The sequence below is a fragment of the Leptodactylus fuscus genome, chromosome 5 (assembly GCF_031893055.1).
Source record: "Leptodactylus fuscus isolate aLepFus1 chromosome 5, aLepFus1.hap2, whole genome shotgun sequence".
Lineage (NCBI taxonomy): Eukaryota > Metazoa > Chordata > Amphibia > Anura > Leptodactylidae > Leptodactylus > Leptodactylus fuscus.
This window is the reverse complement of record NC_134269.1, coordinates 22,847,789-22,863,267: the sequence shown is the minus strand read 5'-3', so window position 1 is coordinate 22,863,267 and position 15,479 is coordinate 22,847,789. Positions and strand designations below refer to the sequence as shown.

Sequence of the window (15,479 nt, the reverse complement as noted above, 5' to 3'; positions counted from 1 at the left end):
TGGGACTTATTTAGGCCAAACATGCTGACTATTGTTTACAGCGACTTTAAGTGCATTATAAATTAGTATTATTGTGCTAATATATATAAAAGAATGTCCAAAAAGTTGAACATTTTGTTACTAGTATTAAGGAAATTCCTGCTTAAAAGATAAGGGGTCGTGAAGGTTATTTATAGCCATTAGTGTGCAACGGGTTTTTTTTTTTTTTACAAAAAATTGTAATTAAAAAAGTAAAAATTTTTTGCTTCTCGCCATCAGTCTCGGCTCCGAAGCGGTGTCATTCATCACATTCATTGACTAGGACTGACTAGTTTTTTTGCACACTTGATTTTTGGAGTGTAAAATCACTTCCGTTCCATTGCACAGAAAATACCGTAATTGCTATTCTTGCCCAATGTCTACCTCTATAATAGATTTTCACATTCGGTTCTGCGGCAATTTTTTTTTGATACTTCACCTGCAAACATATATCAGAGTGCTAAGTTATCTCAAGAGCTTTTCACTGAAGGACCTGAGGTCAGAAACCTGGTGGATAAAGAGATTCAGGCCCGAAATAGAAGGAAATGCAGCGACACGTCATCGATATACCTCCCCCCGATCTGGTAATACCAAGGTAATCTGGTTCAATTGCAACTAAGAACCACCAATTTTACTTCAAGATATTCTATCCAAAACTCGTAAAGATCCTCGTTCACACGAACGTACTGCCGGACTTTATTCCGGGCGACGTGGGGAAATAGTGTTTTTGGGTGTATCGTTCTAAAGAACTGGAGCTACGTAAATGGAGCATGCATTTATCGGCGTTTCTACTCTTCTGCATGTAGTTCCAACAGCAAAGCACCCTCAGAAATTCCCTCCTCATGTCTTTGCTCCTCAGAGTATAGATGATAGGGTTCAATGCCGAATTCAAGGTGGCCACCCCAAAGAAGTAGTCAGCTTTGTAGAGAATGTGGCAAGACTTCACTTTACAAGCCACATCCATAAGGAGAATCGTGAAAGCTGGAAGCCAGCAGATGATAAAGACTCCAAGGACTATGGTAACTGTTTTTAGCAGGGCAAGAGTCTGTGGCGCGGCTATCTCCGCATGGCTTGACTTTACGATACAGTATATACGGACATATAAAATCACAATGGAGATAAGGATAATAGTGAAGATAGTAACGACGAACAAAATGTACTTTTTGGCGTAGAGAGGAAAAACGGTGGAACATTCGTCCAAGTTTCCAATGCAGTTCCAGCCGATGATGGGTAGACCTCCGATGACCATGGAAATAACCCAACAAGCTCCTATCAGGATGATCATCCTACAGTTCCTGTCTCTGCTGTAGACTTTGACCTTAATGATGGCCACGTGTCTTTCGATGGCTATGGCCAACAGGCTGAAGACGGAAGCGGCTAGGGTTGTGAAAGCCGTACCCTCACGGATAAACCAGGCCACAGGAGTTAGCGTGAAGGTGGCTTTACCAGATAACAAAATATTGGCAATGTAGGCACATCCGGTGAGAAGATCAGAAAATGCCAAATTTCCGATAAAGAAAAACATGGCCGAGTGGAACTTCTTGTTCCTCCAAACTGAAATGAGGACAAGGATGTTCTCCAGGATGATGATACAGCAGATGATGATGAAGATCACGGAGATGACATCTCGAGAAGAGCTGTCTTTTTTAACCCCTTTAGTATAGTTATAATGTTCACAGATTTTGGACACGTTCAGGTAATGCTTGTAGATGTTCATCCTGGCTGTTTTGGTGACCTGAAATTGGTCAATTGTTTTACAGTGGATCAAAGATGAGACAGTGGAAGAGCACGCCTTACTCCATTCTCTGTTCTTCTGATGGATGTCTTCTCTGGTGGGATCTAAGAAGAAATGAAAATACAATAATGAGTATTAAACACATAAGTGGTGTAAAATATAGGGCAATGCCAAAACATATCAGGAGCGCTGAACAGCGAGGAAGATGTAACCTGAGCCTAAGAAAGTTGTTGAAGAAGATGTCCCAAGAGTGAAACTTATTTGTAGACAGTTGGAACCTCCACTGATTTAAGAACTGTGATCCCTTGTCCCCCATTTGAAAGGCTCAGAAGTCAAACACATGGCATCTGTAATTTTTTGGCTGAAAAAAAAAACAATTGTGTGTGCTGCATGCCCAATTTCTTGATGGAAACTGAGACAGAAGTTCAGAGCCCCATATACAGATGTGAACAGAGCCTAAAAGTCTTTTACCGAGTTATATGGAGAAAGAATATATGGAGTAATAGGCAGAGATATAGGGGAGGATATATGGAGTAATAGGAGGAGATATAGGATGATATATGGAGTAATAGGAGGAGATATAGGATGATATATGGAGTAATAGGAGGAGATATAGGGGAGGATATATGGAGTAATAGGAGGAGATATAGGATGATATATGGAGTAATAGGAGGAGATATAGGGGAGGATATATGGAGTAATAGGAGGAGATATAGGGAGAGGATATATGGAGTAATAGGAGGAGATATAGGGGAGGATATATGGAGTAATAGGAGGAGATATAGGGAGAGGATATATGGAGTAATAGGAGGAGATATAGGATGATATATGGAGTAATAGGAGGAGATATAGGGAGAGGATATATGGAGTAATAGGAGGAGATATAGGAGAGGATATATGGAGTAATAGGAGGAGATATAGGGGATGATATATGAGTAATAGGAGGAGATATAGGAGAGGATATATGGAGTAATAGGAGGAGATATAGGGGAGGATATATGGAGTAATAGGAGGAGATATAGGAGGATATATGGAGTAATAGGAGGAGATATAGGAGAGGATATATGGAGTAATAGGAGGAGATATAGGAGAGGATATATGGAGTAATAGGAGGAGATATAGGGGAGGATATCTGGAGTAATAGGAGGAGATATAGGAGGATATATGGAGTAATAGGAGGAGATATAGGAGAGGATATATGGAGTAATAGGAGGAGATATAGGTATAGGATATATGGAGTAATAGGAAGAGATATAGGAGAGGATATATGGAGTAATAGGAGGAGATATAGAAGAGGATATATGGAGTAATAGGAGGAGATATAGGGGATGATATATGGAGTAATAGGAGGAGATACAGAGGAGGATATATGGAGTAATAGGAGGAGGCATAGGAGAGGGTATATGGAGTAATAGGAGGAGATATAGGAGAGGATATATGGAGTAATAGGAGGAGATATAGGTATAGGATATATGGAGTAATAGGAAGAGATATAGGAGAGGATATATGGAGTAATAGGAGGAGATATAGAAGAGGATATATGGAGTAATAGGAGGAGATCTAGGGGATGATATATGAGTAATAGGAGAAGATATAGGAGAGGATATATGGAGTAATAGGAGGAGATATAGGGGATGATATATGAGTAATAGGAGGAGATATAGGGGAGGATATATGGAGTAATAGGAGGAGATATAGGGGATGATATATGAGTAATAGGAGGAGATATAGGGGAGGATATATGGAGTAATAGGAGGAGATATAGGGGAGGATATATGGAGTAATAGGAGGAGATATAGGAGAGGATATATGGAGTAATAGGTGGAAATATAGGAGGATATATGGAGTAATAGGAGGAGATATAGGGGAGGATATATGGAGTAATAGGAGGAGATATAGGGGATGATATATGGAGTAATAGGAGGAGATACAGAGGAGGATATATGGAGTAATAGGAGGAGATATAGGAGAGGATATATGGAGTAATAGGGGGCGATATAGGAGAGGATATATGGAGTAATAGGAGGAGATATAGGAGAGGATATATGGAGTAATAGGTGGAGATATAGGGGAGGATATATGGAGTAATAGGAGGAGATATAGGAGGATATATGGAGTAATAGGAGGAGATATAGGGGATGATATATGAGTAATAGGAGGAGATATAGGAGAGGATATATGGAGTAATAGGAGGAGATATAGGGGAGGATATATGGAGTAATAGGAGGAGATATAGGAGGATATATGGAGTAATAGGAGGAGATATAGGAGAGGATATATGGAGTAATAGGAGGAGATATAGGAGAGGATATATGGAGTAATAGGAGGAGATATAGGGGAGGATATCTGGAGTAATAGGAGGAGATATAGGAGGATATATGGAGTAATAGGAGGAGATATAGGAGAGGATATATGGAGTAATAGGAGGAGATATAGGTATAGGATATATGGAGTAATAGGAAGAGATATAGGAGAGGATATATGGAGTAATAGGAGGAGATATAGAAGAGGATATATGGAGTAATAGGAGGAGATCTAGGGGATGATATATGAGTAATAGGAGAAGATATAGGAGAGGATATATGGAGTAATAGGAGGAGATATAGGGGATGATATATGAGTAATAGGAGGAGATATAGGGGAGGATATATGGAGTAATAGGAGGAGATATAGGGGATGATATATGAGTAATAGGAGGAGATATAGGGGAGGATATATGGAGTAATAGGAGGAGATATAGGGGAGGATATATGGAGTAATAGGAGGAGATATAGGAGAGGATATATGGAGTAATAGGTGGAAATATAGGAGGATATATGGAGTAATAGGAGGAGATATAGGGGAGGATATATGGAGTAATAGGAGGAGATATAGGGGATGATATATGGAGTAATAGGAGGAGATACAGAGGAGGATATATGGAGTAATAGGAGGAGATATAGGAGAGGATATATGGAGTAATAGGGGGCGATATAGGAGAGGATATATGGAGTAATAGGAGGAGATATAGGAGAGGATATATGGAGTAATAGGTGGAGATATAGGGGAGGATATATGGAGTAATAGGAGGAGATATAGGAGGATATATGGAGTAATAGGAGGAGATATAGGGGAGGATATATGGAGTAATAGGAGGAGATATAGGGGAGGATATATGGAGTAATAGGAGGAAATATAGGGGAGGATGTATGAGTAATAGGTGGAGATATAGAGAGAGGATATATGGAATAATAAGAGGAGATCTAGGAGAGGATATATGGAGCAATAGGAGTAGATATAGGGGAGGATATATGGAGTAATAGGAGGAGATATAGGGGAGGATGTATGGAGTAATAGGAGGAGATATAGGAGAGGATATATGGAGTAATAGGAGGAGATAAAGGAGGATATATGGAGTAATAGGAGGAGATATAGGGGAGGATATATGGAGTAATAGGAGGAGATATAGGGGAGGATATATGGAGTAATAGGAGGAGATATAGGGAGAGGATATATGGAGTAATAGGAGGAGATATAGGGGAGGATATATGGAGTAATAGGAGGAGATATAGGGAGAGGATATATTGAGTAATAGGAGCAGATATAGGAGAGGATATATGGAGTAATAGGAGGAGATATAGGGGAGGATATATGGAGTAATAGGAGGAGATATAGGGGAGGATATATGGAGTAATAGGAGGAGATATAGGGGAGGATATATGGAGTAATAGGAGAAGATATAGGGGAGGATATATGGAGTAATAGGAGGAGATATAGGAGAGGATATATGGAGTAATAGGAGGAGATATAGGGGAGAATGTATGAGTAATAGGAGGAGATATAGGGGAGGATATATGGAGTAATAGGAGGAAACATAGGGGAGGATATATGGAGTAATAGGAGGAGATATAGCAGAGGATATATGGAGTAATAGGAGGAGATATAGCAGAGGATATATGGAGTAATAGTAGGAGATATAGGAGAGGATATATGGTGTAATAGGAGGAGGTATAGGGAGAGGATATATGGAATAATAGGAGGAGATATAGGGAGAGGATATATGGAGTAATAGGAGGAAACATAGGGGAGGATATATGGAGTAATAGGAGGAGATATAGCAGAGGATATATGGAGTAATAGGAGGAGATATAGCAGAGGATATATGGAGTAATAGTAGGAGATATAGGAGAGGATATATGGTGTAATAGGAGGAGGTATAGGGAGAGGATATATGGAATAATAGGAGGAGATATAGGGAGAGGATATATGTAGTAATAGGAGGAGATATAGGGGAGGATATATGGAGTAATAATAGGAGTTGTACGGAGCAGTAATAATACAGCAGACATATACAAGTACTAGCAGTCTATATAGTAGTTGTCAGTAAGGTCCTACCTGGCAGCCTCCTAGGTGTACAGTGACAGTATATAGTGTTGGTGTGTGTCTTTGTATATGTGGGTGTACGTACTGTCGGCCCCCGCTACCTGCGTTCTGTGGAAACAGACACTACATCATCAGTCTTCAGACATTTGGGGACTTCCTACGTTTCTGGTGACATTAATCAGGATTCCTCACACTCTCGCTTCTCTTTTCTCGGACAGACACTTTTATACTGTAATTTCTTGCGTAACATTCACATGCACGTGCAGTAAAGCATATATAGCTTCTTCTACGACATCTCTTTATATATCACATTATACTTCGGAGGATGAATAAAGTATGGCGGTATACTCAGTACAAGGCGGAGGGTTTGTGTGGCCTGCTTTTTAACCCTTCGCTTCCTTCCCTGTGGTTTCCTACTTGGTTATATACAGCTCTCTACTAATTCTGCTTTTCCTGTTGGTCACTAAATGAGGACGGTTTTCAAGGTGAACCTCATTGCCATTTGTTCGAGATAAATCTGGTTTTACCTCTATAAAGGGAGTCTATCAACAGAACCCAGCCCCGCAGATAGATAGGTTAGGGTCATCTGCCTCCATTGTTGAGACATCGCTGTTTTTGCCAGATGGCACATGAGTTCTTTGGAGCGATGAAGGCGTTGCTGCTTACCTTTTGGAGCAATGGAACTCCCCTCATCGCTCCACGGAGGCAAAACATTCTGATGTGGAATTTGCAGTGTCCGCCGACCAAAAAAAGTCCTCGCACAATTTTTCATTCACTGATTTCAGTTTAAAAACAATGAACACCCATGGACGTCTGCCAGGCTCCGTATGTATCACCTATTTTAGTGCTTTGCCTGTCCATTGTTCTGGTTCTCTGATGGACCAGAACAACGGACACCCCGACGCGGATTTGAATTTAGCCCCTGAGGATAAGACAAACCAATTTCTTAAGTGTTATCAAACCATATGGAAAAGAATCACATCTGATGTTCTGATGAAAGTGCTCATTGCCGCCATTCAGTAGGCCCCCCTGGAGTTTGGGGCCCTGGGACCTGCTTGGGTTGGCTTGTTGCTTACGCTGGCCCTAGATATGATCATGGAAAGTCACTAAGAATTGGCAACTCCTACTCTGACAGCCGAGGCCCAGTCTTGTATTACACAATCACTTAGTTATTTGCACATTTCTCATTACAACCTCTTTCACACTTGGTTCACACGCCGACAGGACAGACACAGGTTCACACGATGGAATATGGCGAGGAATTTGAGGTTGTCTTACATCACCAACAACAGACAGACAACAGATAGAATTTGGGGCTGATTTTGAGTTGGAAAATCCCTCAAAATCCGCTCCAAATAGCATAGTGTGAACCTAGCCTTAGTGCTTAGCTAAACAGCTTTAATGTATTGATCAGTTAGGTTTTATATACATGAGATTACTGCACAGCGCCAAGTATAAAGACAATGCTCTCCTCAATATACCGTATATACTCGAGTATAAGCCGACCCGAGTATAAGCCGAGGCCCCAAATTTTACCACAAAAAACTGGGAAAACTTATTGACTCGAGTATAAGCCGAGGGAGGGGGGGGGGGAAGGAATGCAGCAGCTACTGGAAAATTTCAAAAATTAAAATGGTGGGAGTTTTTGGGTGCAGTAGTTACTGGGTGCTGGGGAAGGGGAGGGGGTGTTTTGGTTGTCTGTCTGCCCCTTCCCTGAGCTTGAGGACTGTTTTTTTCCCCCACTTGGAATTCAGCCTGGCTGACTATAGGGGATCTGCAGTGCTCCTATTAACCCCTTCCCGATGGAACAGGAGCACTGCAGATCCCCTATATTCAGTAGACTGGGCACTTTCAGACACAGGGATACCTAATGTGTATGTGTATGTGGGGGGGCTTTTTCAGCACAAAAACTGTGCTTAAAAATTCGGCTTATACTCAAGTATATACGGTAAGTTGTCACGCCAAGGTACGGGCAGGAACTGAGCCAGCAAGGCATGCTGGGAGATAAAGCTATGGACACTAAACAGGTTTCCTGCAACTTAGGATAAGATTGAAGATAACTACAAGATTTAAGGCGTTTGATCAATCCGGTACTACAAAAGATACATACTAGTTGGGGGGCATTGTATACACTTTGGGACCCAGGAACTTCATGTTACGCCTCTGACTTTAGGATCCCGCCTCTGACTTTAGGATCCCTTATGGTATCAGTTTCCGTCCATTTTTATTGTACCACTTCGGAGGGAAATCATAAAGGACACTGCGTATATGTGAACACACCCGTAGAAGGAGAAGCTGCAGCTGCATCCCCCTCCTCCCTATTGACAGAGGCTGAAGATGGTTAGACGCCTGGTCAGTCTTATCTAGGACAGGTCATTTCTAGTGTAGGCGAATGATATGCTGTCGGTAGGAGGATACAGACCATTAGGGTAAGTGGCGTTATCAGATATGGCGGTTCTGGCCTAAGAATATGGACAATAGATTTTTTTTTTGCCTGTCATAAATTTTTTGGAAGATTTATTCTTACTATTAGCAGAACATTAGTCACGAGAGGTTGTTTTCTAGAAAGAGGAATGTGCCAGCACGGCCTTGTATCTGGAGGAGTAATATATCATGGTATACAGCATGTGGGAGAACATGAGCATTGCTCATAACTATTGTGTAAGTCTCCACATCTTCGGACCTTCTCATTGCTCAGCAGTTGTCTAGTTTTTCCTCTTTTTTTATGTGTTCACATTAATTTTTAGAATATATTTTCAGAATATTATCTCAAGGTCTGGGGAAGTCTTGAGATTTTAGGAAAAATTCCATCCTTACCCTTAAAGAATGCTCATTTCCATACACTCTGTTAGGCCATTAATATCGGAGGTCCTCATTCAGAATCTTCATCTCTTGGCCAGAGTACGGAGTGGTTACAAAGAGTGTCTCTCACTCTGGAGGACCTGTCCTGTCCTGCTTCCCATTGATCTGAATGGCCACCATGTAATGCTTAATTTGCCCTGCGGTGGTGCTGTAGGAAAAGTGAACATTCACTGCCAGGTTTGTGCTGTCCAGCAGTGAGACACTGTGTGATCTACTTATTGTCATGGGATCCTTTAAACAAGTAGGATCATGTTTGATGGGGGTCTGCCGCTGGGACCCCAAATGATCCTGAAAATGGGGGTTCCATCATCCTGATGAAGCAGCAAGCCAAGCATATGCCCGCCTGCACCATTTATTCTCTACGGGAGCGGTAGAGATAGTCAACAACAGCACTTGGTTATTTCCAGGCCTGCGCCCTGCCGCTCCGTCATGATGGGGAAACCCAACCCCGTTCTCTGGATCGGTGGAGATGTGAGTGGTCGAACCACTGATCCTAGGGGATAACTTCAAAAGTTAATACAAACCCTTAAAGTATAAATCAGTGAGTCATGTGTAATACTGGTAGATGGTATTACTATGTAGTATTACACTGGCACAATGGGGCACAATGGGTCTCTTTTTTGGTGTCAGTATGGACAGTTGCTCGCATTTGTGTTCACAATAGTAGCTAAACCTTATAGGGACTTATGCTTGGTTCTTATGGGGTACCAGTTCTTATGGTGGGCACTGGTGCCAATGGAGGAACCTGTTCTTATGGTGGCACTGGTTTTATGGGGGCACTGATTGTTATGGGACCTCCACTTCTTACAGTAGCTTTAGTTCGTATGTGGGTACTAGTTCTTATGGTGGCACTTATGTGGGCATCGGTTCTTATGGGGTAACCAGTTCTTATGGTGGTACTGGTTCTTATGTGTGGCACCGGTTATTACGGAGGAACTGGTTCTTGTGGTGGCACTGGTTTTCATGTTGGCACCGGTTCAAATGATGGCACTGCTTCTTATGTGGGCATTCTTACAGAACCACTTGTTCTTATGGTGGTGGCACTGGTACTTGTCTTTATGGGGCACCGGTTCTTGTGGGGACTATTCTTTCGTGTATGTTTGGGGTGTTTTTGGGAGGAGGGGGGTTACCTAGGACAAATTATAATTCACACATATGGGTATTCCAGTACCTCTTGTGTATACAGGATAATAAAGCGATATTTACCGCCCTATATTAACAGACGGAGCACAGAGACCGACACAGGGATTACATCTATTACACACATGGGTACATTGTATACATCATAGCTGACATAAGTGCGGCCCCTCTCATCTGCCCGAGGAAACGACATCTACTGAGCCACTTCTGTTTAGTTTTACAGACCGTCTCTGGCGCCCGTCGTGATTTATTGGCAGTCGTTGCCACCTACAGCGCCTCCATATATTGTGACCGTATAGGACAGCCCATGATGTGACATTATGTTGCTCTTCCCCTGTGCCGCGCCGCTCTTCGAGCTGTCACTTTGAGTGGTTAAAATACAATAAAACAATTCAGTGCGGATACAGAGGGCACGAGGGGACATTTCCGCCACCGGCCGGATCCCTTGTTTGAGTCTGTGAATTGTCCGGATGAAGGAAGGGGGTAAAAGAGCAGACACGTCCCCAGTGGGAAGGGTCCCTGCCTGGGAGAGAGAGGCGTTAGGTCACATCTGCTCTTGTGTTCTGAACTTCCGCTTGGGGGGAACAATCTATTTCTGTCCCTCGTCGATATCCTATGTTTTCCAAACCCATTTCCTTGTGGCTTTTCAAGCTGTTTTCCTCCCTGAGAAACGTAAGTGCGCTGCAGATTCCTCCACTACCTGCTGGGTTTGTATTCTGGCCATTCTTCATCTTCTCTTAAAGGGGACCTGTCGTCTTAATAAACGTCTGACATGTCATCGTGTAAGTAACGTCAGGAGTTCTGATTGGTGGGAGGCTCGATACCTGGACCCCTGCTGATCAGTACCGGGATATTTGTTGGAGATATTATTTAAAGGGATAGTAAGGTGCTGGGCTGTGCACCATTGTTTCTGTTCGGGTGGGCTTTATAGCTCATCGTATAGCAGAGCGAGTAGTTTATGGATTCATAGAAAGTCTATAGAGAGCTGAACTGGTGCACTATACAGTCCTATGAAAAAGTTTGGGCACCCCTATTAATCTTAATCATTTTTAGTTCTAAATATTTTGGTATTTGCAACAGCCATTTCAGTTTGATATATCTAATAACTGATGGACACAGTAATATTTCAGGATTGAAATGAGGTTTATTGTACTTACAGAAAATGCGCAATATGCATTAAACCAAAATTTGACCGGTGCAAAAATATGGGCACCTCAACAGAAAAGTGACATTAATATTTAGTACATCCTCCTTTTGCAAAGATAACAGCCTCTAGTCGCTTCCTGTAGCTTTTAATCAGTTCCTGGATCCTGGATGAAGGTATTTTGGACCATTTCTTTCTACAAAACAATTCAAGTTCAGTTAAGTTTGATGGTCGCCGAACATGGACAGCCCGCTCTCAAATGATCTGAAAACAAAGATTGTTCAACATAGTTGTTCAGGGGAAGGATACAAAACGTTGTCTCAGAGATTTAACCTGTCAGTTTCCACTGTGAGGAACATAGTCAGGAAATGGAAGACCACAGGAACAGTTCTTGTTAAGCCCAGAAGTGGCAGGCCAAGAAAAATATCAGAAAGGCAGAGAAGAAGAATGGTGAGAACAGTCAAGGACAATCCACAGACCACCTCCAAAGAGCTGCAGCATCATCTTGCTGCAGATGGTGTCACTGTGCATCGGTCAACTATACAGCGCACTTTGCACAAATAGAAGCTGTATGGGAGAGTGATGAGAAAGAAGCCGTTTCTGCACGTACGCCACAAATAGAGTTGCCTGAGGTATGAAAAAGCACATTTGGACAAGGCAGCTTCATTTTGGAAACAAAAATTGAGTTGTTTGGTTATAAAAAAAAGGCGTTATGCATGGCGTCCAAAAAGAAACAGCATTCCAAGAAAAACACATGCTACCCACTGTAAAATTTGGTGGAGGTTCCATCATGCTTTGGGGCTGTGTGGCCAATGCCGGCATCGGGAATCTTGTTAAAGTTGAGGGTCGCATGGATTCCACTCAGTATCAGCAGATTCTTGAGAATAATGTTCAAGAATCAGTGACGAAGTTGAAGTTACGCCGGGGATGGATATTTCAGCAAGACAATGATCCAAAACACCGCTCCAAATCCTCAGGCATTCATGCAGAGGAACAATTACAATGTTCTGGAATGGCCATCCCAGTCCCCAGACCTGAATATCATTGAACATCTGTGGGATGATTTGAAGCGGGCTGTCCATGCTCGGCGACCATCTAACTTAACTGAACTTGAATTGTTTGTCCAAAATACCTTCATCCAGGATCCAGGAACTGATTAAAAGCTACAGGAAGCGACTAGAGGCTGTTATCTTTGCAAAAGGAGGATGTACTAAATATTAATGTCACTTTTCTGTTGAGGTGCCCATATTTTTGCACCGGTCAAATTTTGGTTTAATGCATATTGCGCATTTTCTGTTAGTACAATAAACCTCATTTCAATCCTGAAATATTACTGTGTCCATCAGTTATTAGATATATCAAACTGAAATGGCTGTTGCAAATACCAAAATATTTAGAACTAAAAATGATTAAGATTAATAGGGGTGCCCAAACTTTTTCATAGGACTGTATATGATGATAGTATATGGAGCGCTGTGGTCGGCCCTAATATAGGAGACTATGTGATTGGTGCTAATATAAGAAGCACTATATACTGTATGATGCTAGAATATAGAGCACTGTATAAGGGGCACAATATATGATGATAGTATATGGAGCACTGTGGCTAGCCCTAATATAGGGGATTGGCGCTAGTATAAGGGTTACTATATATGATGATAGTATATGGAGTACTGTGGTGGGCACTAATATAGGGGACTATGTGAGTAGTACTAATATAAGGGCCACTATATATGATGCTAATATATGGGATATTATGGCTGGCACTAATATAGGGGACTATGTGATTGGTGCTGCTAATATAAGGGGCACTATATATGGCACTAGTATATGCAGCGCTGTGGTTGGCACTAATATAGGGTATGATGTGACTGTCGCTAATTGAAGGGGTAGCATATATGACACTAGTATATGGAGAACTGTGGCTGACACTTATATAGGGGGCGCTATATAACTGGCACTAATTTAGGGGCACAAAAGTTGACCATTTGACTGGCACTAGTATAGGGACACTGTGGCGGCCATTATTATACATTCATATAAGGCAAATTTACTACTGAAAATAAACACCCCCCTGATTAGCTGATTGGAGGAGCCATATCACTTTAGTACTCACTGAGTCCCCTTCCCAGTAGTGGTCATGCATGGTACTGCAGTTCAGCCTCATTCCCTTGACCACTGCAGAAGCATTAACTTGCTGATTGGTTGGTGGGCTAGGGATCGGACCCCATCAATCTGATATTGATAACCTATCCTAACAATAGGTCATCAATATCAAAGTTACAGAAAACTCCTTTAAACAGTGCGGACTCCAACTTGTAAGATGTTAGCACTGATACATTGTAACAAAATATTAGAGACTTATAGATACTTTGTCGCAGGGTCCACCATAAAGCCGAAGATGAAAAGGTCCTGTAGGCACAACTTTTTTGGCCACCGATTTCAGATTACAAAACAACGGACCCATGACAGCACCTATTTGACCCAGTGGTCCTGTCCATAGTGTGTGCTGTTGGCGTAAAAGAGAAAAATTTGCAATTTTTTGTGACCCGGGCTTGCACAAAAAATTGCAACATTTTCATAAGCCACGATAACTTCCAACAAAGTCTATTAGTAAGTTGCAGAACTTTTAATTATACACATGACATATATATCACTATTATAAAGGACACAAGGTAGATGGGGGCTCCATTACAGATTTTGCACTGGGGCCCAGGAGCCTCAAGCTACGCCTCTGCTTTAAAGGGATTCTAATAGAGATGAGCGAGTACTGTTCGGATCAGCCGATCCGAACAGCACGCTCGCATAGAAATGAATGGACGTAGCCGGCACGCAGGGGTTTTAACCGGTATGCAAATGAGCTCTCCGCAGCAATGAGGGCGGGCCCTAGCGCTGAAAGGCCGATGAGCGCATCCCCATTGCTGCCCGAGAGCTCTTTCCTGCACCGCCTCCTTTTTCTGCAGCAACTCCGCCTCTTCTGGCTTCTCTTGCTCTTGTAGTTCTATACACAAGCATAGAGAGGCCACCCCAAAATGTCTGCCGGCCATTTTTGGGTAGCCGCTCTTGCAGTTCAATACAGGAGCTGGCTGGCGGCCATTTTGGGGTGGCCTCTCTATGCTCCTGTATCGAACTACAAGAGCAAGAGAAGCCAGAAGAGGCGGAGTTGCTGCAGAAGAAGGAGGCGGCGCAGGAAAGAGCTCTGGGCAGCAATGGGGACGCGCTCATCGGTGTTTCAGCGCTGGGGCCCGCCCTCATTTCTGCGGAGAGCTCATTTGCATACCGGTTAAAATACGGTATTTCTACGGAACAGCGCGGCGGAGACCACGTCTAAAAGTAGGAGACGAATAGCCTTTCTTAAGGCTATTCCGACGTGTTCATTAGAAAAAAAGGTAGTTTAATGGTAGAATCCCTTTAAATCATACTTGCCATCTCTCCCAAGACGTCTGGGAGTCTCCTGCAAAAAGGGGTGACCACCAGGGGGTGTATCTCCCATTCCTGCATCTGCCAAGTCCTGTTATACATGACTTTAGGTGCCAATGACGTCACCAAAAAATGGGGTGTAACGGGCACATTTTGTGTCTATGTCGCAAAAGTGGAAGGTTTTACAGGTGGGGAGGGGCGTAATGGCACATGTCTCCATTAGACTGGCCTCCAAAACTTTGCAAGCATGCACATAATAATTCTGGCACATTTTGGGAAGTCCAGTGCACCAAAATTGAAATTTAGACCAATTGGGAACCGATCCATATACCAAGTATAATGCTTTTCGGGGTAGGTCATGGTAACTCTATTGGGCCGAGGTGTCCTAATCTGTCCACTTTTTTTCAAAACTAACATGGGCCTCAAAAACAGAGAACGTAATGCCCTTTTTGGGGGGCGAAGCATGCTGACTGTGATAAGTTGTGACCACTTTGCATGTAATATTATGTTGGTCCGGATATCTGCAGGGTTAGTTTTTGTGGTTTCTTGTTATGGTTTCAGCATCGCTATTTCTTCCGGTAATGATAAGATGTGTGATATATATACATACACCATGTTGCAGAACCTACACGTGCCATTTACACCCGAGTGGGTAGTTTCCCTGTCGTCATGATGTCTATACAAGGCAGCCACGATCTCCTGACTCACTCGCAGGTGGGTTTCTCTTAGACGGGCTGTGATTCGGCGCTGCTGTCAGCTTTTGATGCCGGGGTTTGTTTCCTATGTTATCTTCAAAGC

At 42.6% G+C, this 15,479-nt stretch overlaps 1 protein-coding gene across 2 annotated transcripts in view; it reads right to left on the bottom strand.

Annotated features, from left to right (window-relative positions):
- Positions 1–334: 334 nt before the first annotated feature.
- S1PR2 (sphingosine-1-phosphate receptor 2) overlaps positions 335–15,479 on the bottom strand; it is a 55,821-nt gene continuing 40,676 nt past the window's right edge. For both annotated transcript variants that reach the window (XM_075272654.1, XM_075272655.1), the window contains exon 2: positions 335–1,857. In XM_075272654.1, coding sequence (XP_075128755.1) covers positions 692–1,735 — 1,044 coding nt within the window. In that variant the 5' untranslated portion in view covers positions 1,736–1,857 and the 3' untranslated portion in view covers positions 335–691. The remainder of the gene's footprint in view (positions 1,858–15,479) is intronic.